This window comes from Electrophorus electricus, chromosome 4 (assembly GCF_041902795.1).
Source record: "Electrophorus electricus isolate QZ-2024a chromosome 4, ASM4190279v1, whole genome shotgun sequence".
Classification (NCBI taxonomy): domain Eukaryota; kingdom Metazoa; phylum Chordata; class Actinopteri; order Gymnotiformes; family Gymnotidae; genus Electrophorus; species Electrophorus electricus.
This window is the reverse complement of record NC_137500.1, coordinates 16,837,399-16,861,235: the sequence shown is the minus strand read 5'-3', so window position 1 is coordinate 16,861,235 and position 23,837 is coordinate 16,837,399. Positions and strand designations below refer to the sequence as shown.

General features: G+C 38.6%; 4 protein-coding genes across 11 annotated transcripts; 2 read left to right on the top strand and 2 right to left on the bottom strand.

Annotated features, from left to right (window-relative positions):
• The first annotated feature begins 643 nt into the window (after positions 1-643).
• si:dkey-14d8.1 (uncharacterized) lies at positions 644-7,746 on the top strand. 3 transcript variants are annotated; one of them, XM_027006819.3, is made up of 7 exons: positions 644-828; positions 2,562-2,764; positions 2,935-3,024; positions 3,851-3,946; positions 4,060-4,170; positions 4,717-4,840; positions 5,106-7,746. In XM_027006819.3, the coding sequence occupies exons 1-7, from the start codon at positions 795-797 to the stop codon at positions 6,812-6,814; spliced, it is 2,367 nt and encodes a 788-aa protein (XP_026862620.2). In that variant the 5' UTR covers positions 644-794; the 3' UTR covers positions 6,815-7,746. The 3 variants fall into 3 exon arrangements, with proteins under 3 accessions (XP_026862620.2, XP_026862619.2, XP_026862621.2); XM_027006818.3 differs by having other exon boundaries at positions 5,103-7,745; XM_027006820.3 differs by lacking the exon at positions 644-828 and adding an exon at positions 992-1,054 and having other exon boundaries at positions 5,103-7,746.
• Positions 7,747-10,738: 2,992 nt separating this feature from the next.
• Positions 10,739-14,011, bottom strand: apex1 (APEX nuclease (multifunctional DNA repair enzyme) 1). Of its 2 annotated transcripts, XM_027006828.3 has the most exons (5): positions 13,928-14,011; positions 13,487-13,621; positions 13,218-13,384; positions 12,781-12,973; positions 10,739-11,438 (listed from the first exon to the last, which is right to left on the bottom strand). In XM_027006828.3, exons 2-5 carry the CDS (start codon positions 13,548-13,550, stop codon positions 10,924-10,926), a joined length of 939 nt encoding a protein of 312 aa, XP_026862629.2. In that variant the 5' UTR covers positions 13,551-13,621; positions 13,928-14,011; the 3' UTR covers positions 10,739-10,923. The 2 variants fall into 2 exon arrangements, with proteins under 2 accessions (XP_026862629.2, XP_081568822.1); XM_081712696.1 differs by lacking the exon at positions 13,928-14,011 and having other exon boundaries at positions 13,487-13,921.
• Positions 14,012-14,139: 128 nt separating this feature from the next.
• Positions 14,140-18,280, top strand: osgep (O-sialoglycoprotein endopeptidase). Of its 4 annotated transcripts, none has more exons than XM_027006824.3 (12): positions 14,140-14,267; positions 14,844-14,963; positions 15,150-15,269; positions 15,403-15,578; positions 15,676-15,771; positions 16,009-16,058; positions 16,511-16,589; positions 17,091-17,156; positions 17,235-17,325; positions 17,534-17,609; positions 17,692-17,790; positions 18,011-18,280. In XM_027006824.3, exons 2-12 carry the CDS (start codon positions 14,849-14,851, stop codon positions 18,048-18,050), a joined length of 1,008 nt encoding a protein of 335 aa, XP_026862625.1. In that variant the 5' UTR covers positions 14,140-14,267; positions 14,844-14,848; the 3' UTR covers positions 18,051-18,280. The 4 variants fall into 4 exon arrangements, with proteins under 4 accessions (XP_026862625.1, XP_081568823.1, XP_026862626.1 ...); XM_027006825.3 differs by having other exon boundaries at positions 14,231-14,267; positions 14,847-14,963; XM_027006826.3 differs by lacking the exon at positions 14,140-14,267 and adding an exon at positions 14,325-14,560.
• si:ch211-214j24.10 (uncharacterized) lies at positions 18,109-23,666 on the bottom strand. Of its 2 annotated transcripts, none has more exons than XM_027006829.3 (4): positions 23,536-23,666; positions 20,725-21,492; positions 20,339-20,371; positions 18,109-19,914 (listed from the first exon to the last, which is right to left on the bottom strand). In XM_027006829.3, the coding sequence occupies exons 1-4, from the start codon at positions 23,549-23,551 to the stop codon at positions 19,877-19,879; spliced, it is 855 nt and encodes a 284-aa protein (XP_026862630.1). In that variant the 5' UTR covers positions 23,552-23,666; the 3' UTR covers positions 18,109-19,876. The 2 variants fall into 2 exon arrangements, with proteins under 2 accessions (XP_026862630.1, XP_081568825.1); XM_081712699.1 differs by having other exon boundaries at positions 18,109-19,279.
• Between the last annotated feature and the right edge of the window lie 171 nt (positions 23,667-23,837).

The following is a 23,837-nucleotide window of genomic DNA, read 5'->3' as shown; positions in this document are numbered from 1 at the left end:
GTATTTGATATGAACATCATATTACCTCAAATACAATCACTAATAACCAGAACATACTAAGATGTCTTCCAAGCATTTTATGGCTTATAGCTTTATAAAGCAAGAATAAACAATTTTTAAAAAGTTAATTATGGTGGTGTCATGGTGATTAATATTATTTTTCTGCACTGTTGATAACATTATGTTAGTATATAAGAAATGATTAGCAATGTCTCTACATGGCCACATTTTCTCACAGCCATAGTTTCTTCAAATATGGTTCCTCTTCATAATGCATGTTTATATCTACAGCACGTAACATTGTCAGAACTTTATAAACAATGCTAAACGTGTACATTCAAATGAAAAATCATCTTTAATCGGAACACACTATGCCTAGTTGTTTTCATGTTTTTTGTGTCATAGTGGGGAAATCTAAATGAATTGTTCTGTCACATATGGAATATTCTACCTTTTCGATACTTTGATAATGATGATTCAGTGGTTTTGTATCTTCCACCCTGATGATCATAGGCCAACAGTAATAACGTTAATATGGTTTCAGTTCACTTAACCACCAGATCAGAAGGGGCACTAAAAGTTATTTACAGAGAATTTCTGTCGCTGCGAAACAGAGGTGGGTTGTATATCCGGTGTGATTTCCGGCTATGCATGGTTGTTCGTTGCTTCGGTCAGCTTCACGATAAATATATATTAGTAGTTGTTTTGTTATTGATTAATAATACGATCTTACTGATATGAGGTCATTAACATTTGATTAAATATATATTTCTGCGCTTCTTTAAAACATAATCATGGAAATAGTTACTCCAGAAAGTCGCCAAACAAGTAAGTGAAAACCATAAGCAACTTAGCTTACGAGCTAAACGCTAGCAAGTGGTTAAGTGGCGCGATTTAGAGAGAGTGAAGCTAGCAAGCAAAGCGAATACTGTCAAAATAGCAGGTACAGACATGGTATGACAATATTTCCCAGCAGTATCCCTCAGATATGCATAAGTAAAAATATTTGAGAAACTTCTAGTTGTTGACATTGACATGGTAATTAAAGGTTTAGGTCTGTAGTGCTTAAGGTTACATGTTAGCCCATTTGCTAACAAACGCAATCATTTGCCAACGGCAACACTGAATTATATTGACTTTTATGTATTAGTTCGGCAGTTTGATTGTTACTGTCAGCTTCTAGGCCAATGTGGTGCTTCCATTGTTTTTAACGGTAATAATAACATGCAGTTATAAATAGTCTTTGTTGAGTCCAGACTAGAAATGCGTTATAAACTGCCGTTATACGTTTTGCTTGTAAATAAATCTGTATAGTGGCAGAAGAGTAACTAGTTGCTTTGCTCCACTTTTGCATTTCTAGAGTTACTTAGGCTTTCCTACCGTTGTAGCTTTTTGTAGCATTTTTTTAGTTATTAATAATGCATGCGGTGATTATTGTCGGAATAGGAAAGCTGAGAAAATAAGCGAAGTTTATGTTGGCAACTTAGGCAATTAGACCTGGGTTAACTTTTTTCCTTACCATAGACTGGTGGTAATCATGCATACAGAGAGAGATTCTGCAGTGGTGATTTAATATGCATATGTATCCAAACTATTCCTTTTGGAGAAGAGCATTTTGAATGCAAACTGCAAACATGTATCTCAGACCTGAATTTTAACTATGTCCAGTACTAACTGTGCCAGATGTCTTTGCTTTGCTCAAGTTCACTGCATTGTTTTATTGTCTACTATGAGTATCATGGCCACCTTAAGATGTTTTTGATCAGTGTTCTGTGTGCATTTTAATGAATCAGGGTTGTCTTTTATCCAGGACTTTACCAACATCACATGGTTTCAGTAAAATGTCTTTTAACTTATTGCAAAGCATATTACAATTGCAATTATCACACAATATTTTTGCCCATATTTTGCAGCCATAATTAACTCATTTATAATTATGTACATTTATATAGTGCCTAGTTTATATATACTGGATTTACTTTGGGTGAATTCCATTTACACTTTTCACTAAAATGTGCCCCCAGTGTGAGCAGATCTTGCCAATCTTACAAAGAACCAATCTTAATTTCCCACATAAAAAGCAAACCAAGCAACACAACGCTTCCATTTTAGTTCCTGAAACTGACGTACTATTACCAGTGTATCATATACTGTTAAATATATGCAGAAACTCTACAAAGAAGTGTCGGCTTTAATGCAGGAGAAGGCTCTGTTTGGCAATTGCTGTAATTTCTGTAGTTAGTCAGCAGATGCGTTTATGCTTATGTAATTTTATGCACAGAAGATGCATTCTTTTACACTTGTAGGAAAAACATGTTCAAGATCTCTCTCTGACCACCTCCAAATGTGGTTTGAGTGATCCAATTGTAATGTGTCTTGGGTGTGTTTACACCTGGCTTTTCATGCAGGTCAAGTGAAAGCTGAACGTTATTCGATCACCAAAAATGCATGTTAATGCAAGGTGTAAACACGCTCTGACACCTTCCCTCACAATAATGCCCTAATTAAAGGGGTTTATTTAAACGTTTCCCATAAAATAACTGTTGCTTCTTCTCTTTCAGCCCCTGCACTCCCTCTTTCTGCCCTCCGCCTTGTGGTGCCACCCCTGCGACTAATGTCTGCTTTTCTGTGGCAAGTGGTTCAGCGTCACAATGTAACACAATATGGGAAACTGGAGCAGTTTGTTATGCTGGTGTCAGAAGCAGTTCCAGACATCATGAGTCAAAGTCTAATTAATAAGCTGGTCTTTCACTTGCGGAAAAAGGTAAACTTCAAATAAATAACAAGAATTTCATACATATGAATTAAAACATTTTCCTTTACATGTAATGTACCTTAGTGTCTGAGACAAAAAATAATGTTAGTATGATGTCACATGTCAAATTTGAATAATAGTTCCATGCAAAATGTTTTGTAAATAATTTATTCTTGTAGGTGATCTTAGAGCTCTGTTTTAAGGACAAAACTCCTGACCGCTGGATTATTCAAGCACATTTGGACACACTTCGTAACCTTACTTATAAAGTAGGTGTGAATATACAGTTTCACCTTTTGCACCTTTTGGACAAACTAGTATATTGCAATTATTTTGTTGTATTTTGTGATAACAGTATGTTAAAAAATATTGGTGAACCTTTAATCAGAGTAAGATACACAATCACGCAATAAAACAAAATGTGATATTTTAGAGGGTCTCGGTTGCATGTCTCATTCTTTAGCAATTTTAAAATCCTAAAGGCCAATTAATAATATACAAATAATATACCATGCTACCTTAAAGCATTTGTCAGATAAATCATGAATGTTTTGGAATTATCTGTGCTTTAGTTTTAACATATTTTTACTTCATTCAAAGAATATATATTATTTTATGTTTTGGTATCTCAAACCACCAAACTGTCAGTCTGCACAACCATTAAGATTGGATTTTAATGATAATAAACTAACAAAATTCCATAAATATTCAATAAAAAAACAATAAAATGGCATGATTTTATGTTTAAAACATTTCAAATAAACCACCTAATAGTAATTTAAGGCTACAAGATACTAGTACTTTAAGGCTGGTGTCCTAAAAAAACTTTTGTCCAAAAGTTTATGTTCTCAAATATCAGTTCTCAAACCATACATACCAGACTTATGAAGTGAAGAGTTAATAACAGTAAATGTGATATTGTATCATCAAGAGGACCCCAACTGATCTTTATGACTGAGTAAAAGCATAAGAATGTCTTTACAAATGGCATTCAAGGAGTCAGACAGAATTGATTCAGACTTTATAAGTGTACCTGTTTTATATCAGGCTTATGCTTATATCAGTAAGCCATGTTATTGCATTTGAACTTTACAGTGCAAAGATGTTGAAAGTGAAATAATGAATACCAAATTCATAAGGATGATCCATAACATCTTGGAGGATGCAACCAAGAGAGAGAACTTTTTTCAGGTTTGATATGGATCTCTCTGTCTCTTCTCTTCTTCCTTTAGCTATTCAGTCTTTAATTGCTTCCATACTGCCATTTTTCCTATTGTCTTATTATTACCATTTTATCTCTGCAGAATGTCTTTCCTGTAGAATATGGTTCTGGGTATGACGCGGTGCTACAGAGCTTGGCATGGGAGTTCCTAACTCGAGTAGAGGAACTCCTGCCTGTGCCAAACCTTAAAGAGGTGGGCAATTTCATCCAGTTGCATAACTATTTTTATTTAGTATTTGTTAACTGTGATGTGTATTTTTGTTTGTTAATAATGAATGGAATCTCAAGGTTTTTTTTTAACCAGGGCAAGGACAAATATTCTACTCTCACAGGAATAAATTTCTGCATCCTTAGAAATGGTTAGCAATTATTAATTTGCCCTACTCGCATGCTAGGGTGTCTTTTTACAATGCCAAAGGCAGAAGCAAAAACCATTTCAGTTATTAAATTTGTGATTTTTAGGATCAGGCACTAATTTGGGGCAATTGTTAATTTGTGTTAGTATCCCTTTTGAAGTTCTAACCCAATTTCTCAGTAACTTAAACCCTTTTAAGATATTTCTGTTGCACCTGATAGTACAAAAAAGGTACTAAAATCACAGCCACACACTAGTAAATCTAGTGGAAACTACAATTTTGGAATTTTCAGTATGCTTCGCACAGATTACAGAGGTTAACAAAGTTTATATTCAGTGAGTTCTCCACGCAGTGTTTAAGATGAAAGTTTTGTACTTCTTCAGACAGCCTCATGGCTCTGTGGTGCCTTGTCTGCCATGGAGGACATCGTTCAGCCATTATCTGATCCAGCAGAGTTAAGGGATGTGCTACAACACTTCAAAACCAGGAGACATGGCAATAGAAATGGTAAGCCTCTCAGAGGTACATTAACTAATTTACTAAAGGCTGAACATCACCTTACACCAATGTTATCAAACTTTAGTCTTGAAGTGTAGTAATATACTGTTTTTAAAGCATCAACACATCTTATTCTGCTCATTAGACAATGACCATTTGAATAAAGCGAGGACTGTTGCTTCTTTCCTCCAGAGTATACATTTTAAATCTTATGTGGTTATTAGTATACTTAATGATTACTGTATTCTTCCTTTGTTTTTTTCCCTGACAGCAGCCGTTCACTCAACAACAGAGGTTGTTTGTTTACCCCTCCCTTCCGATGGAGGAACTGGTGGAATATTACCTTCCATTTCATCTGAACAAGAAGCAGTATTACCTGCCAGTTTGGTTGCACAAGACAAAATCCCATCTCCCTCGTCCATGGCACAAGAGACAATCATTATTACACAAGCCATCTCAGAAAACCAGTCAGAGTCTGACTGTGCTGCTGCCACTATAATGAGTCCAACCCCCAGTGACACAGAGGAGGTGGAGCCTTTAGACAGCATTGCCATACCCAACACAGTCAGGGTGGAGGATGAACTAAATGAGGAGTCAGTTTGTCAAGAGAACAATACGGGGATGTGTGAATTTCAACAAATCTACCTCACTGCAGATGGATCTACTGTTATAGTTTCAGAATTGGACAACGGGGGAGAGGAGACCACTCAGCTGCAGTTTCTGGAGCAGTCAGATGGAGCGGAGACCCCTGGGGTAAGGGAAATGAGCATGGAGGAGTGGATTTCAGAAATAGCTGGGAAGGTGATATCCCTTCCCATCTTGCCTTCTACTACTCCTGTGGAGGTCCTCACAGAAGAGACAACATATGTTCCTGTTATTGAAAGACCACCATCGATCAAGGCCATCATTAACAGGAAGAGTGCTCCGACACAAGCAGTGCTGGGCAGGAAGTCGCTGGCAGTGCCCAGCGAGTCTCGGGCACCTCAGGAGGTGGGCGAGAAGAAGCACGTGTGCCGCGTATGCATGAAAGAGTTCCGCTATGAGTGCCAGCTGAAGAACCACGCACGCACACACACAGGTGAACGGCCGTTCCAGTGCTCGGACTGTGGTAAGCGCTTCCGCTGCTTCAGCTTCCTGTCAAGCCACATTAAGACGCACTCACTCGCCCGGCCGTTTAAGTGCACCCAGTGCGCCAAGACCTTTCGCAAGAAGGCTGACCTCGTCAAGCATGCACGTGTGCACACGGGCGAGAAGCCGTACATGTGCACCGTTTGTGGCAAGAGCTTCTCGCAGGGCTCATACCTGAAGATCCACCGCGAATGCCACACGTCAGAGAGCCTGCACCAGTGCCCGCACTGCGAAAAGTGCTTCCCGACAGCATTCAAACTGGCCATCCACGTTCGCTACCACTCCATGGCGCGCTCCTACCAGTGTAACGTGTGTGGGAAGAGCTTCATCTATGCCAGCCTGCTGCGCCGGCACAAGGGCTACCACGTGGGCGAGCGACAGTACCTGTGCTCTGTGTGTGGCAAGGCGTTCGTCTACATGTTTGACCTGAAGAAGCACCAACGCAACCACGAGAGGCCACGTGCCCGTGTCCCATGCACTGTCTGCCACAAGACGTTTGCCGGGCCTGAGATGCTGCGCTGCCACTTGCGCGTGCACACGGGCGAGCGACCGTTCAGCTGCGCTGTGTGCGGCAAGGCTTTCTCTCAGATTGGCAACATGAAGCGGCATGAGCGCGTGCACACGGGTGAGAGGCCCTTCACTTGCACGGAGTGCGGGAAGACATACAAGCACTCATCACACCTGAAGAACCACATGCTGAGCCACACGGGCGAGCGGCCATGGCGATGCGCTCATTGCGGCAAGAGCTTCAAGTTTGCCGCACCCCTGCGCAAGCATGAGCGCACCCATCTGAGTGAGCGCAGAGGATGCGAACAGTCCAGTGGCCGCAAGCGCAGCCAAACCAAAAGCACATAAAGGGCCGAAGAGCACAAGTTCCTTTCCTACAGCTTTCAAGCTTTTGCGAGACCGAGGTTGGCCTTCTTGTCTGAGTTAGTTATCATTTTGAAAACCTTACGTCAGCAAGGTTACCTTGTAGAGGAGGGCAAAGATGTGCTATTTAGTTTAGAAGGTGGTGATGGTGCAAATGTGTAGCAGCAAGTAGTCAGATGAGTTAACTTGCATTGTAATCTTGCTGGGATAAAATGTTGATATCCCTGTATAGGAACTTCAAAGACTCTTAATTCCAACCATCACTTAAGATATGTGGAAGTTGGTCACATTAGGACAGCAGTGAGAGGCATGCACCACATACCTACCAAGTATAAGCTTATATGAGATACATTCATAAGATTAAATAATTTTGTTGCAATATTTAGATTTAGATTTACTACATAGAAAACATATTTTCATACTTTCTCTTGTTCATTTGGAACCTTTTTTTTTTTTTTTTTTTTTTTTTTTAAACTTGTGGACCACATGTAATATTAGTTCAGTTCGTGGAGTGTTGATGCTCACAGAAGCATTGATTAACATATTGCAGATATTCCTGAGGCCAGTGTGCAGTCCTCATTACATTGGGATTGTATAATGACAATTGCAGTTAAAACAAAAGAAAGTAGTTTGGAAAAAGACATTTTGGATCTTTTATTTATAATAACCAAATGAACTCTTTTCAACCATTTTTTTGTAAAATGCATTTGGAGGAGGTAGAAGAAACTACTGAAAATAATTGGATATCTTATTCATTGCTAATAAAATCTGTGGTCAAAAGATTGATTTGTAAATATATAATCTTTTCTTATTGATTCAATAAATTATTCAGACAAAAAATATATATTCACTGGCTCAACTTTTACTGTCTAAATTGTTTTTAAACATTTTCTGGAATCATTTGGCAAAGCATGTTTTTTTAAACAAGGTTTTCAACAGGTTATGCTATTCACTTTTAGGTTCTTTGGATAGCTAATACTAAACGCTGAAAGGGCAAAGGTTATAATGATGAGTAAAAAAAAAAGTAATAATAATGGCAACAATACTAATTCAGAAAAATTATAACATTTTATGAAAATGGTGTGTATTGTAGTGGAATTAGTTCTGGTCATGTGGGATCATTTTAGACCAGCTGTGTTCAGTCGTTAGTGAGGTATTAAATAGGTATTTTTGGTACTGCCCTTTGCTTGTTTTAAAGCCTCCTTGTCCATGGACACATTTAAGTCCAAGGGGTTGATTTGATACCTATGTGGTAGTGAATAACACAAAGATATTAAGAAAAACAACTGAATGTAAAATTATAGAATTGTATCATTAGTTATCTTGATCTTGAAATTTTTGCAAGGTAGCTATTACTAACAGGAAAAAGGCACAGTTACAGTTGACACTGTATCTTCTATTAGAACTTGGATATACTCTAGTAATGGAGGCTGGGCACTGAACAAAGATATTATTCAGACTTGTTCATGAAACACTGACTTCTTACAATTTGCTTCTTCCATCCAGATTTTTAAAAATGTAATCTGAAATACCTTGCTTCAAGTCTCATGGACGACAAGCATCGAGACTATTTTCTGTCCTGGCTCCAAGATGGTGGAATAAACTCCCACTTGCTGTCCGGACAGCAGAGTCCCTTGCAGTCTTCAAATGCAGACTGAAGACCCATCTATTTGCAGAATATTTAAAGGACAACTGGCACTGCTCCTATATTGATTGACTAAATTAGTACTTATTGTAGGGTATTGTTTATGTTGTTTAACAAACTCTAGCACTTTTATAGCACGTATCATTAAGACAGACCTTATGTATTTTGTACTTCTAGGTATCAGCATTCATCCCTGTATTCTACAGTATTCTAGTTCATTGGTATGTTTGATTCTAACCTACTGTACTAGGATATATTCTATGAGTAAATGAAAAAGCACTTTTGTATGTTGCTCTGGATAAGAGTGTCTGCTAAATGTCATTTATATTTTCATTACTGCCCTTAATTGACATTCTGGTAATGTACTTTTTTTTACATTACCAGAAGGTACACAGAAATAATTTATAAAATTTCAAATAATTCAGGGCTGCACAAGACAAATCCCAGATATTAGTTCCAACTCCTAATCTAACAGATCTGCTCCAGTTAATCAAGGCCTTCAGTAGCATCTTAATTATAGTACAACATATTTAGGACTAGAACTAGATTAGGACTAGAACTAAACTCTATAGGAGGGTAGATGATTAGGGTTGAACTTGGGCACACTTGATGCAATTTCCTGTACACATAGATCTTAAGTAAATTTAACTATTTTGAAAGTTATTCCTTGTACATGGTAACAACACTAAGCTTGCAATCCAATGACATCACCAAGCATTACTGAACTTTGTCTACCAATATGAACTCAAATCCATAGAACTCTAGCATAGAATATTTTGTATTTTTTGGAAAAATGTAACCACCACCACCTGTCTAGGGAACAAAACAGTAGTTGAAAGTATGAATTGTGTCCTCAACTCAATTTCTCCCAAAATACAGGTCATTTACTGAAGAGTATATCAACAGCAGATTTAGATTCCAACACTTCTGAGTGTAAACCTCATTAAAAATAAAAAGTCTAAAGTAACTTATGCTTAAAGAATAGATTCTCAGCTTACTAAAAGTTGCATGTCCAGAGGTACAATAATCTTAGTGACTGTAAATTTAGTGTGGAGAAAAGAGAGAAAAAAACCATACTATTTCAACTGTGTATGCAGAAGGCTAAATATGAATGATGGCTACATTTATAATGCCTATACTTACCTCTAACATGGAGTTAACAGTTATTACTTAAGTGTTTCCCTTTTATTTAAAACAGCAAAATCAAATAAATGACAACCTTAATACAAAGCTACATACACAGAGAAAAAACAAACAAACAAAAAAACAGGCTTTTTTTTTTTAAAGTAAACTACGTTTATTACAAAATATGATTACAGACAAGTTCCTAAATATGAAATTTTAAACAATGAAAATAACTGTTAGTGACAGTTTGTTAGTTTTATCTGAATTAATTAAACGCCTTTAACTACTTTGCAACAACAGTAGTAAGCACAGTGAAGACATGACTGCTTTAGCACCAGAAAATCGTAATTCTGCAACAGCACCAAACAAATAATGGCAGCTTGATGCACAACTGCAGGTATCAGTTGGATTCAATACAAAAGGTTTAAGTCTTGAGATAAACCTTTTTACTGTTCAATTCAGAAATAACTGAAACTGAAGCCCAGGTTAGCATGCCAAATTGTACATCCTGGTATGTTCTTGCATCCTTTACACATGCAAGGATTCAGAGAATGTTTGTTCAATAAAAAAACAAATATTTTTTTAAATCACAATTTCACTCCTTACCAAAGTTTTGGTGGCTCATTTACCCTTGAAGTTGTATGATTCTAAATAAATAACCTCAAAACAGCGCACTGACAAGTTTGGCTTGAATAAGAAGAAACTACTACAGCGCTATTATAGTCTACAGGCTAATACAGATTTTAAAAAAAGAACAACAGTTTAATCATTTTCTGCTGATTATTAAACAGTCCTCAAAGTTCTTACTTCAGACATTAGTATCCACAAAATACTTTTCTTAAACATGTTCAATTTTCACTATCTGAAGAAGGGGGGGGGGGAACACCACAGGGAATGGGTTAGTCCATTTACCATAACAGCTTAATGCCAGATCTGAGCCTTTTATATGCAAGATTATAAAATATTATATATATATATATATATATATATATATATATATATATATATATATATATATATATATATATATATATAAAATGAATGAATGAATGAATGAATATATATATATATATATATATATATATATATATATATATATATATATATATATATATATATATATATATATATAGAGAGAGAGAGAGAGAGAGAGAGAGAGAGAGAGAGAGAGAGAGAGAGAGAGAGATATAGAGAATCTTAAACTACACATTACTGTGTTAATGTGAAGATCTAAATTGATTGGGGGGGATTCCAAAATAAAATCTACCCCTGCCCTTAGATACTTGAGAATGAGATTATATACTGAAGTTACAAGGGATCAACCCTACACAGCCAGGTACAGGGTGATGGGGCAGTGGTCACTACCCATGGCAGTGCTACGAATCTTGCTGTCGCACAAGCCAGGGAGCAAGGCGGCTGACAGCAAAAAGTAGTCCAGCCGCCAGCCCACGTTCTTGGCCCGGGCGTTCATCATGTAGGTCCAGAAGGTGTAGGCATTGGTCTGCTCTGGATACAGCTCACGGAAGGTGTCGGTGAATCCAGTGGCAAGGAGCTGGCTGAAGCCTTCACGCTCCTCGGGGGTGAAGCCAGCATTCTTGCGGTTGCCCTTTGGGTTCTTGAGGTCGATCTCTTGATGGGCCACGTTGAGGTCACCACACAGCACCAAGGGCTTGCGCTGGTCCAGGTTGCAGAGGTAGGCACGGAAGTCCACATCCCATGTCTTGCGGTATTCGAGTCGCACCAAACCGCGCCCTGCGTTGGGCACGTAGGCCGTGACCAAGAAGAACGATGGGAACTCAGCAGTGATCACACGCCCCTCCTTGTCATGCTCATCTTTTCCTACAGTGGAGAAAACAGGAAGAAAAGGCTGAAAAGGGGGTGTGAATGTTCTTACTCTCAACCTCTACTACTTGTATGTGTTGAAGACTTCATAATCTTGAAATGGAAATTCTGTTGTATGATATCAAATGTGTTACATTAACTGTAACTAGGGGGTTTGCTTTGCTAACTTCATTACCGCTATTACGCAGCAAACGTAGTAAGTGTAAATAATTCTACAATTCTCATTTAGGAACTCTTAGTTCCCCACAACCCCAAAGTTTTATTTCAATCATTTTAGGCTACCAAAAGTAGCCCAATGTCTGTTCTGAGATACCCTAATCTAATGAATTTATCTAAACATTTTCTTGTGCTGATCCTGACAGGATATTTTTACACACCTTCTAGGCTTGGGTGATTATGTAAATGTAGTGATAAATGATGCTGTCATGTTGAAAATTCAGTCACAAAGTATCCCATTTGACCATTACGGGGTCTTTCATCTGCTTCCACAGACTTTTTACAATTTCATGATATTCCAGACATTCTATAACCTGTGGTGTTACTCTTCTGCAAAATCAGCATTTTAAAGTCACTACTTTTGGGTAGTCACAGAACTGAAAGCAACTGCTTGTTTTGTTTTGGCCATACGTATAATATTCTGGGTAATCATACCTTAGAACAATTCATTCTACTCTGTAAAACAGCAACTTTCATCATCATTGACTGAAATGTATGATCAGAGTTTTATTTTTTAATCAGTATAGAACTAAAACATTTATCAATTCCATTTTGATCGAAAGTCACAAGCTTTAGCTGTGCTACCAATAGCTGCATCATGCATGAAATGCTTCCAAATTGCAGATGTTTGTTACAAGCCAGCATTAATCATGCTGCATGCCTTGGTAGCTGAAATTTAAATTGAACATTTTTTTAACAAGGCACCCTTACTATTCATTTCATATTTAACCATATTATTCTAATTTAATTGAACTAACTTTTAGCCTACATGAAATTGTATGGAATAGTTTTTCACTTGCAAAGCTGATACAGTACAGGGAAAAGTTCCTGCACAGAGGACTTTTTGGAATAGCGTGCTTCCAGCAAAGACACCACAGCTAAGAGATTGTGTCAAATGAGTATCAGACACTATCAGATTGGTGCCATACTGATCCAGAGTATCACTATTCCCAATGAGAGATTTCAGAAACTAACATCTTAACCACATATTAAACCTGCCTAAATTCATATGCAATTTAAAAAAATAAATCACTTTGGCACTGTAAATTGAAAGAGAACTCAATTTCCATAGAGCTCAAAGAGAACAAATTCCACTGTCCATAGAGGTACTGGCAGCACTCACCAATGCCATAGGTGACACTGAGAGGCTGAGTTTTGCATAGCATGGACACCCCACTGTACCCCTCTTTGTCTTCAGATCCAGCCCAGTACTTATGTGGATACTCTGGTAAGGAGGTGATCTCTTTTGGCAAGGCTCTTTCAGCACACTTTGTCTCCTGAAGGCAGATCACATCTGGAGCTTCCTGACGCACCCACTAATGGCAGTGACAAACAGGGGAGAAGGGTTACAATGCACTCTATGCACTAAAGGAGTTGTGTAATTAAAACAATAAGTGAACAGAAAAAAACAAAAAAAAAACAAAAACATAGCATACAATACAATGCAGTTCAGTAGATACTGAGTGCACTATGGATGGGTGAAAAATTAACAACAGGTTTCTATGGACAATTGCAATACCAAAATATAGATAAGGAAACTGATCTCTTAACAAAACTCACACCAATTCCATTCTTCTTAACCCAGGCACGAAGGCCATCTACATTCCAAGATGTTATCTTCATGTTGGCTGCACGGCCATCCTTGCTGGTCATCTTATCCGGCGGATCTTCATACAGAATGGGCTGCTCTGGTTCCTTTGCCTTCTTTGCTTTCTTCACTGCCGTTTCTAAAAATGTTAATAAATATCACAAATAAGCCACAAGGAATAATACTTTTACCCATTTAGTTCCGACAACAGATTTCACTAACAGACACATCCACTGAGTACCTGTTCCATTGTTGTTACCGCCATCTGCAGAACCCTCTTCGGCTTTCTTGGCCCTTTTCGGCATGTTTCCGGATACTCTGAAACTGCACGAGCCTCGGAGACACACAGCACGCACACAAAGATACACCCGAGTACCTTGGAAAAAGAGGTGGCAGTTCATTAAGTGTTATGCTTGAATTTCAATCTCAACTTCAAAGTCATCTGTGTACATAGATAGCCAGAGGCTATACAGGCTGGCGAGGTAGCTAGCTAGTTGTCTAGCTAGCTGGCCACGTTAGTGAGATGAATGAGTTAGCTAGCATAGACATATCTGCCACGAAACCTAAGAAGCACCTACTAATATTAAATATTTGGCGACTAAGTAGTTCGGCTGTGACAATAAAACAGCTTTTATCTGCAGAAGACAGTAGCAGTTACCAAACAGTAGACCCAAACTCTTACCCTACACCTCCACAGTTAACAAACGCAGTTTCACAGCTTTGTCATAAAAGAAAGCAGCACATGTTCCTCTACACAGGACTGCCCAACCTCTTGCCTGATAAAATTAATTTTTTAACTGCACACTTAAATGCAAACGTTAATACAGAATTTGTATAATCATTATTCAGTCCAATTAATTTTGCTATATAGTAAATATTAAATTATATTTTTAGTGGAACGTAAGTATAATACAAATGGATTTTGAAAGATTTCATATAGCTAGCTAGCTACCTGTTTTACTATCATTATGGTCCTTGCAGAGGTTGCGCGAGGTTTGTGTTAGAAGCGTGCAGATAAACCGGTAATTAAAGGTTTTCGCAGTTCTGTTAGCGGGCTACATGTGCGACGTTGCCAGTGTTATGTTCTGGTTTGCAGTCTAATACAATCGGCTTGTGCGGCTTGTTAAATGAAAGTACTGTAGGTGTATCTGGCTGCGTTCAGAAGGCTAACAGGCTAGCTAGGTTAGCTACCTGATCTTCGTGAACGTAAATAGGCAGATAGCGAGTTATTACGCGGAGCTTTACTTGTTTTCCTATCGGGATTTATCCACATAAAACATAACTTGCTGGGTTTGTCCATATGGAAAATATAAATGTAAATATAAATGTATATTTTATTGCAGTAGGTGGCCAGATCCTTTAACCTATTTTATTTTTTAAAAGTAGTCAAGAATCTTGCTACAGCGTTTGATTTGAGCAGACAGGTAGAATAGCTAGCTAGCTAGTTAGCGTTAGATTTCCAAATCCGAAAGGTAACTGATAATGGTAGACCTTTGCTTCAAGTGTCTTATATGTTACACAATGCATTAAGTGTTTACCGAAGTAGTAAATGAAAGTCGCTAAGTATCTAAGTTGGTTTTTCAATTCTTTCTCAACAGCAGTCATGACTGTGGTTATTGGGTTTGAGGGCAGTGCCAATAAGATTGGAATAGGGATAGTGAGAGATGGGGAAGTCCTGTCAAACCCCAGGCGTACCTATATTACTCCACCTGGTCAAGGTAAGACGAAGTGACAAATGTAGTGAAAGCCTTCCTCACATGCCCAAAACACACTATAGCTGGTTGTGTTATAGCTTGAGCACTGTTGATTTTCATCATATGAATGTGAAAGCTTTGTAGTTAGTGTCTTTTATGGACAACTGATTTGCTTCTTTTGTGAATAGAAAACATTGGTATTTCTTCTAGGTTTTCTTCCCAGTGAAACAGCTAAACATCATCGTAGTGTTATTCTAACCGTCCTCCAAGAAGCACTAGATGAGGCTGGGTTGAAACCTGCTGATGTTGACTGTGTAGCATACACCAAAGGTGAATGTTAGAAATATTTAAAACTCTATTGCTGTACTCTATAACCATGAACAAGACTATTACTTTAATCTGATGCATTGTATTCACATATTACTGTTTGTCTTTCATTTTACTGATGTTACCTGATGTTCAGGGCCAGGGATGGGTGCCCCTTTGGTTATTGTGGCCCTTGTGGCCAGGACTGTTGCCCAGCTATGGGAAAAGCCACTGGTGGGTGTGAACCACTGCATTGGGCACATTGAAATGGGCCGACTGGTCACTGGTGCCAGGAACCCTACCGTGTTGTATGTTAGTGGTGGCAACACTCAGGTGTGTGCTTTTAAAACAAAATGTACCAATTTTTAGGCCTCTGTGTTCACCCATCACAACCAAGTTTGAGTTATATTCTGATACCTCCCTCAATAAGGTGATTGCTTATTCAGAAAGACGCTACAGAATTTTTGGGGAAACGATAGACATTGCTGTGGGAAACTGCTTGGACCGCTTTGCCAGAGTCATCAAGGTATTTAACATTTATTTAACATTTAATTTTATACAGGTTCTTGCAGAGGTAATTACATTTACATTTGCAGCATTTGGCAAATGCTGTTATCCAGAAGGACTTGCATATTTATCAGCATGACAGTACTTGTGCTCCCCTGAGGACAGAATACTTGACCTTGGTGTTGCTAGCACCTTCTTCTACCTACTCATGTTTTCAAAAATTTGTGTAGTGTTAAATTTTCCCCTTTCTTCATAGATATCTAATGATCCTAGTCCTGGCTACAACATTGAACAGATGGCAAAGAAGTAAGTGCATACATCATGTGTGCACATAACTTTTTTCTTTCCCTGACAGTTGGTTGTTTAGGTGGGCAGTTCCTTTCAGAAAGGCATGGTTTTGGTGTAGCAGTAGACTTAATGATGAGAGCTCAGTGATGCCAAGAAGGATGACAGTAATGTGTGTAAACAAAGCCACTGAACACATAAGGGTTGATCCTATGTCAAATTACCATGCCATGCAAATTGTTTATTACATAGTGAGGAGGTGTGCAACACCATTTAGTCAAGGGGATTTGTAAATTTGTACAGCGCTGTAGACTGGGCTGTAGCACAACCAGAAGTAAGGAACCAGAGACGTGGAAAGGCATGGAATTAGGAAAATAGTAATCACATATACAGAACTATTGTGAGTTGTTTGTATTAATTATTTATGATTTAGCAACTTATGATCTATTGAAAATGCTTGTTTCTCTTTGTAGGGGCAAGCAGTATGTAGAGCTCCCATATACAGTCAAAGGAATGGATGTTTCTTTCTCTGGGATTTTATCGTATATAGAGGTATCATGATATTTGTGTTTAAGTATGTTCAAAGTCATATGTGCATTGCATAGAATCTCAGAAAAAGCAGTGTAGAGCAGTTGCAGTGACCGATCTATGTTTACATCGGTCAGTGAGACTGAACACAGGAGACCTAGCATGTATCCCTAATTGCAGCAGAGATGAAAAAATATTAAAGTTTAAATTAATTACAGTCAAAGCAGCAAATATACTTAGGTGTTGTTGTGATAATTAAAGAAAAGTAGAAAGGCTTCAGTAATAAGAAAATAGGAGAAAATGCTACATTGTGTATAGCTGTTTTTCTCCTTAAATAGCATTAATGTCTAGTGCTGTCATGTGTCAGAGGAGCAATATGATGGAAAAAATAATGATTATGGAAAAAAAGACTAGGATGACAATCGTTTCTAAGGAGGGGGTAAGGCTATGGAGATGAAAGAGTAAAACAGAGTACTGTGCTTGTTGTTTAAAATGTTGTTTTTTTTCTTGCCAACTGAAACCTAGGAGGTGGCACACAAAATGTTGAGCTCTGGGCAGTGTTCAGCAGAGGACCTTTGCTTTTCCCTGCAGGCAAGGAATGAAAACATCTTCCTGACATGATTTCTCTTCTAAATGAGCAATAAGTTTTAAGAAGCCATCTTTTTGTAGGAGACTGTATTCTCTATGCTAGTGGAGATAACCGAACGGGCCATGGCTCACTGTGGCTCCCAAGAAGTGCTGATTGTGGGAGGAGTAGGCTGTGAGTGAGTGGTTAGCCCTATAAACTGAAGTACACATCTCTCTATAGTCAAAAGTGATTATATTTAATCTTCACATAACACACATGAATATTATTTATTTAGCCCCATATTTGTACAAAGGTTATTTAATGACCGCAGCCGTTGAGTATTCATTGCAGCTACTGACAGTATACTTGCAAAGTTCTCTGCACTTATTTGTAACCATAGGTAACCTGCGGCTACAGGAGATGATGGGTGTGATGTGTGAGGAGAGGGGCGCTCAGCTCTTTGCCACAGATGAGAGGTGAGGCAGCTTGTTTTTTGGGCCGACTTGGTCCGCTCCTCCATGCTTGCCACGAAGCTCAAAGTATGCACTCGGTTTTTAGGTTCTGCATCGACAATGGAGCGATGATTGCACAAGCTGGCTGGGAAATGTTCCGAGTGGGTCAGACAACGGAGCTGGCCGACTCCTGGATCACACAGAGGTATACCTTTACTACAATGCTACATTCTGCCGAGACCATTTCATTTTCAATGACAGATTGTAAACATTTAAAATAGAAGTCAGAAAAAAAGATTTTAGTATAGAACAAAATATTAAAAATAATTGCATTCAACTAAGAATTAAATGTCAACTTTGCATGTATTCTTAGTGTGTAAGGCTGAATTTACCCCTTATGGGGTATTTCGTTTCTTCTATCACAGGTACAGGACAGATGAAGTAGACGTTGCCTGGCGAGACTGAACTTTTACAGACCCTGATAACTATTTTAACTTGAGGAAAAAACTAGCAGAGAATGGAATATTTTTGAAAACCAGTTTTTAATGACATGCAGCTACACAGCAATCTTGAAAGAGCATTTTGCAACTTGGACAAGAGTTATCTAGTATGAAAATCAGTTTAAATAGTTCAGACTTGATTACCTGGCTTCTATTAAATGTGGATCATTTAATAAATAGTATGTCTTCAAAGCAGCCAATTTTGCATGTCATTTGTGTACATAAGCATCACAACTTGGTTTCACACTTTAGATTCTTTATGAAGATCTTAAAGGTTGTTATTAAAGAAAGTTTCTTAATTGCAGAAAAATAAACTTGACCATAAATATAACAAATCTCTCATGAATGACATTCCATATACTTATTTTTTGGTGGAAAGCACTTAGTAACTGCTCTGTATTTGTTTATGAAGCCCTAGACTGGAGTCCTGAAGCACCTACTTCTATGCTCAAACGTACTGACTTGTATAAAATAGAAAATGGGAGAATTTGCTACAGAATAAAACCTGCAAGCTCATGAACTTAGATTTTGGTTTAAATTGTCCATAGCATTCAGAAAACCCTGGTCATGTTGCTGTTGCTTACAGTCATGCAGTTTTCCAACAACGTATAGAGAAACATACAGCTGAAGATGAATGCATGTAGGTCTTTAAATTAGCAACTACTGGGTTCCTTTTTGCTACTCAATTTTTCTTGTTGCTCTACAAAAAGTATGCTAACAGCAGTGTGTTTAGGCATCAATATTTTCATTCTTCTGCCTTGTTCTGGTTCCACTGTTTTAATGATGGATTCTGAAAAAGGTTATATGGACAAAGCAGATATTTATAGCAGTAGGAACCTTTTACGGAATCAAGATAGTCAACATCAGCATTTATGCAGATGTGACTTGAAATACTGGAGGGGAGGGGGATGACTGCTTGGATTTATAGGAGGGCCCATATTAACACCTACATTTTGCATCTCAAAAAAAAAAAAAAAATCTGATTGCAGTCACTATAATAGCATCTCATTACACACAATCAGGATATTAATCATTAAGACTACCCATTTCCATATTTCCATTACCCTTTTTTTCTGGAAGAAGGGTTACACACAATAAATCACCATATAAAATTGTAGGGGTTTTTTTTGCCTCATAATTTGCTTTTATTATGCAACACTGTTCACTTAAATGTCTGAATCTTGTCCAGTGCCCCTTTAAAATAAGAAAACAGAAAAAAAAAAAAAAAACCATTATACATTTATGACATTCAAACTAGGGTGAAATACTTTTAAAACAGCACTGAGAACAGACAGAGCAGGATGCTGCTACACTTGCAGCTGCATCCATGTAAACAGCATCAAAAAAGTATGTACACTAATGGTGTGAAGACAAAATGAATGACACCTTTGAACACACACACGGTTCTAAAAAACTGTGGGTCCAGACACAAGGATGTGTTTAAGTACAAAAGTTCTTAATAGGCCACTTGTACATTAACAGGAAGGGAAAAATGCCAAGTAAAATTTCAGCTCTTTACAACAAGATTGCCAAATTCTAAAAGAGTAAAGAGTTCTCCACCAAGGTAAAATAAGAGATTTATAGGAAGGTCCTCAGGTTAAGGCAACAATGTGCCCGAGACATAATTTCTACAGACACATGGGTGGAGAGTTGTGTGTGGAGATCAGTGCAAATAGGTGTGGAAAGAACAACCTGAGAGTCATATAAGCCTGCTAGAGAGAGAGATGAAAAAAAAAGTGTATGTATGGAGTAAGTGTGTTGCTAAGTTGTACACATGCACTGGGGAAGCTGCTACGAGGTGTCCCGGTACCAGACGACCTTTGCAGGATCTGGAAAAACAGCAAACCCATAAGTGGTAGTGTCAGTGTTGTCAAACCCACTCCTAAAATGGACATGTGAGGGTTTGCTTTAATTATTTACTTAGGCTGCACTCAAAGTCCTAGTCAGGCATCTCAGAACAACAAAGTGGCAGTTATGCCACTGAACTGAACATTTAAAAAAACGTTTTAATGAATAATGTATGAATATATTAATAAAATGTAGTGGTCCAGACAATACAAGTACTGAGAAACACAGTAAGGAGTTAAGAGTGTATATAAATCTCTGATGTACAGAGTTGCCAAATAGTTGCACATTGAAGAAAAATAAATCAGATGCACAGAAATATGCTTTAAAGCCTGTGGCTTTAAATGAGCAAAACCACTTTGGTCTCACTCAGTGTGTATTTTTAAATGTGGGAGATTACATTCTTACCTTCTTTCTGTTTCCACAATATTGCGCTCCATTCTGCAGGGTCGGGTAGGGTAGGGATTAAAACATACCAGGGTAAATAAATGTGCAAAGAGCATTTCCACAGACAACATTCCTTTAAAAAACAAGTGGATCAATTTAAGATTTTCTTTTTTAAATGTAACTTTTAAATAAATCAGCAGCATGTAAAATGATCAGCGCAAATTGTCAGCATACTTCAGATTGTTGATTTCTTTTTTTTTTTTTTTAAATGCTCATCAATACTTTAGTCCAGCAACTAGGGCTTGATATATGCACAGACAACTGCATTGTCAAAAGGTTAATGGATTAAGAACCTTTTAGTTCTCCTATTTAACAGGCATGGTAAAATTATAGATGTAAAGACTCACCTTGAGTATGATACTGCACAGGCTCTACTAAATGATGAGTAGTTAGCAGGAGCTCTGCAAAACGCTCAGGTTCCTTTGGGCACTGGCTGGACAAAGACACCGCCAATGACTCTGAGGTGGCTGGCTCTTCAGCGCTCACCTCTCCGGTGACAGGGTGCAGCGTTGCAGTTGGGCTCCCCTCTGGAACATCCTGAGGCACCACCAAGGCTGTGCTCTCTGTCGGCGGGCCGTCACTGATGAAGCTGAGCCCCCACTGATTCTGCAGAAGTACACGGATGCCTGGTGGCTCTTCAGCCACACCCCCTGAGGCCCCGCCCGCCTTCACCTTGGAGGCGTAGCTAACTGCAGGCTGCAGCTTTGCGGGGCTGTCCTTCACGGGGAAGGCAGGTGGTGGTCTGAGAGATGTTAGGGTCTCCCCCACCCACCTGTCCTTTTGTACATGGGCCAGAGCAGACCTGAGGAGCTTCTCCCCTCCTCGAGCCGCTGGACTGGCTCCCTCCCGCCGAGGGCCCCGCCCCCTGTACTGGGCTCGCCGCTCCCTGTCTGCGATGGGGGCCTGGACGTCGACGTCTGGGTTGCCGGAGGGTGTCTGGCGTGGGGGCAGTTTGTCCACTTCAGATGCACAGCCTCCTCCACCTCCACAACCACTGGAGCCAGGAGAGAGGCGCCGGTTACGTATGTGTGGCTCCGGTTTTGGGGGTGAAACAAGTACCGCGGGGTCACACAGTGGGTCAGACTCACACACTGTATTAGTTGCTTCCCAGGTACCTGACAAAAGAAATAGATGCCATCATATGATGTGTAAAACTCACTAAAGATTGATTAGGATTAGGAGCATGAAGACTGCATCTCAAATTCAAATTTGACAAATTCACTTGGGTACTTAGTTCTATTATAGAAGAAAGTAGGTGACAAAGGAAACCAGGAGTTTCATGGCTTCACATACTCCTCCAGATGCTATAATGATTTAAACATTTTATGACACTTCACAGGTATGAGTTTAAAGGCTCAAGGATCAGACACCCTTTTTGAAGCCAGCAGGTGCAGGCACACCGATGTTTTTAAGCAGACAATCTGCCAAAATTCTTACAACCTCAAAATTAAATTCTTTTCATAGGCTTCTCACAGTTGTTTATAAGAATCTGATTCGCCATGTTCTCATCTCTTAATAAAAGCATTTATTAACGCACAAGATGAAAGGTAAGATAAATGATTTTAGGTGCGATATCTGTCCAGTGGTAGCTCAGCTGTTAAAGTACTCCACTTGTAATTGGAAGGTTGTCAGTTCAATCCTCACCACTGTTGGGCCCCTCAGCAAGGCCATTAACCATAAATTGCTCAAGTTGTATTCAGTCATAATTGTAAGGTTTTTTTTTTTTTTGGATAAACGCATTAGTAAATGCCATAAATAAATGTAAATCTACACATTCTTCAGCCGCGTCAATGAGCGAGATCTGCTAAAACTGTAGTTACTCACTTAACCACAACGATACAGATGAAGTTTTGATCTTATTCAACTGAAATCCTTCCCCAAAGTTACAAGACAGTACAATAAATAAACGACTGCTTTAGAAACCATTCTCGACAGGCAGATAAGAAGCAGTACATTTGCCATGCATGGCTAGTTTTGTGAACTCGGTGATTGATGCTTAATTGTACTATTAGAGATAATTAGCTAGTTATTCGGTTAAATATCTAGCTAACCAACTTGCTTTCGAGCAAGTATTGTAGCCGCTAGTCATAGGCTCCAATCTATTAAGCATCTACTACTTAACAAAACCTGCATTAGTAAAATGCATTCAATGTTACATTCTTACATGGCAACATTAAAACTTCACTGCTTAATATACGAATAAATGTTTTTATTATTATTTCAAAGTATTTTCATGCACACTTGAAAATATAGTGTGTAAGCCATTTAAGGACAGACGCAGTATAGAAAGATCATGGGGTGATACTGTCTTCTTCGTCACAAGATAGCCGCTGCGCTTGCTCATGGGCAAGGAACTTTTATTTTTAGCTAGAATTTCCTGGTATCGTTAACTAGCTAGCATTAGTTATGCTAGCATAGATGCAGCCATACATACTGGTGAAAGTTGGTGGTACCAAGTTTATCAAGTTATTTTAACAAATAAAAATGAAGCAAATCAAGTTTAGCACATTTAATTAATCCCAGACTGACAAATTTAATGTGGTAAGGAATAAAATCAAACACGCGCGAGTAAAATCAAATACGATGAAATAACATTTGCCAGCTAGCTAACCTAGGTTAGCAGAGTACTCTGGTTAGCTAGCTTCAACAGAAAGACACCAGCAGTTATAGAGCTAGCTAATTAACGTAATATCGGAAATTAATAGCCATCATAGTTGATTAAAGCAGTGCGATCATGCCTTAATGCGTCTACAATAATCCCCGATGGTTTGTTACTGAAATGTCTCCTAGCTAGTTAGCTAACTAGCTAGATTGTGTGTCATGGTGTAGCTTGACGTTAGCTATCTTGTAAAACTGCACAGCAACCCAAACTCAGTAGCTAGCTAAAAAGCTTGTTATACGTGCTACACATGGTATGTGCTAGACAGAGTCCTCCAGAATATTTAGGTTTGGTAATAATCTTCAGCGATTTGCTGATTACATTGAATGAAAATGTAAAATAATTGTACTCTTTCGCAACAAACTTTCGTCGGACTTCGTTCATTTCGGGCGTTATTGACTCGATCGCTTGAAACTTTCTTAAGTTTGATAGCTACGCATTTAAAAACAAACCGATAGAACAAGCTACAACAAGCAAGCCCAAAAAATGAACATCTTACCTGTTTTGATGTGCATGTCTATATGTTAATCTGCCGATTTATTGAGCTGTGGAAGAGGATTCTTTGCAGCCTGACGACGTCTTGTTGAATGTATTCGTACGGAAGCAACGGTCTAACCGGGTGGAAGTAGTTTAGCGCAAGTTCCGCATTTGGAGGCGCGAAGATGGGCGGGAAATGCAGCTTTAACGTTTTAAAGTGTCCCGTTCATGTTTTAAAAGTTACATTTGGGATCAAATTCGTTTCTATACACTTGCATAAGCCTCTGCACCTGCACCTGCATTATATACACCTGCATAAGCCTC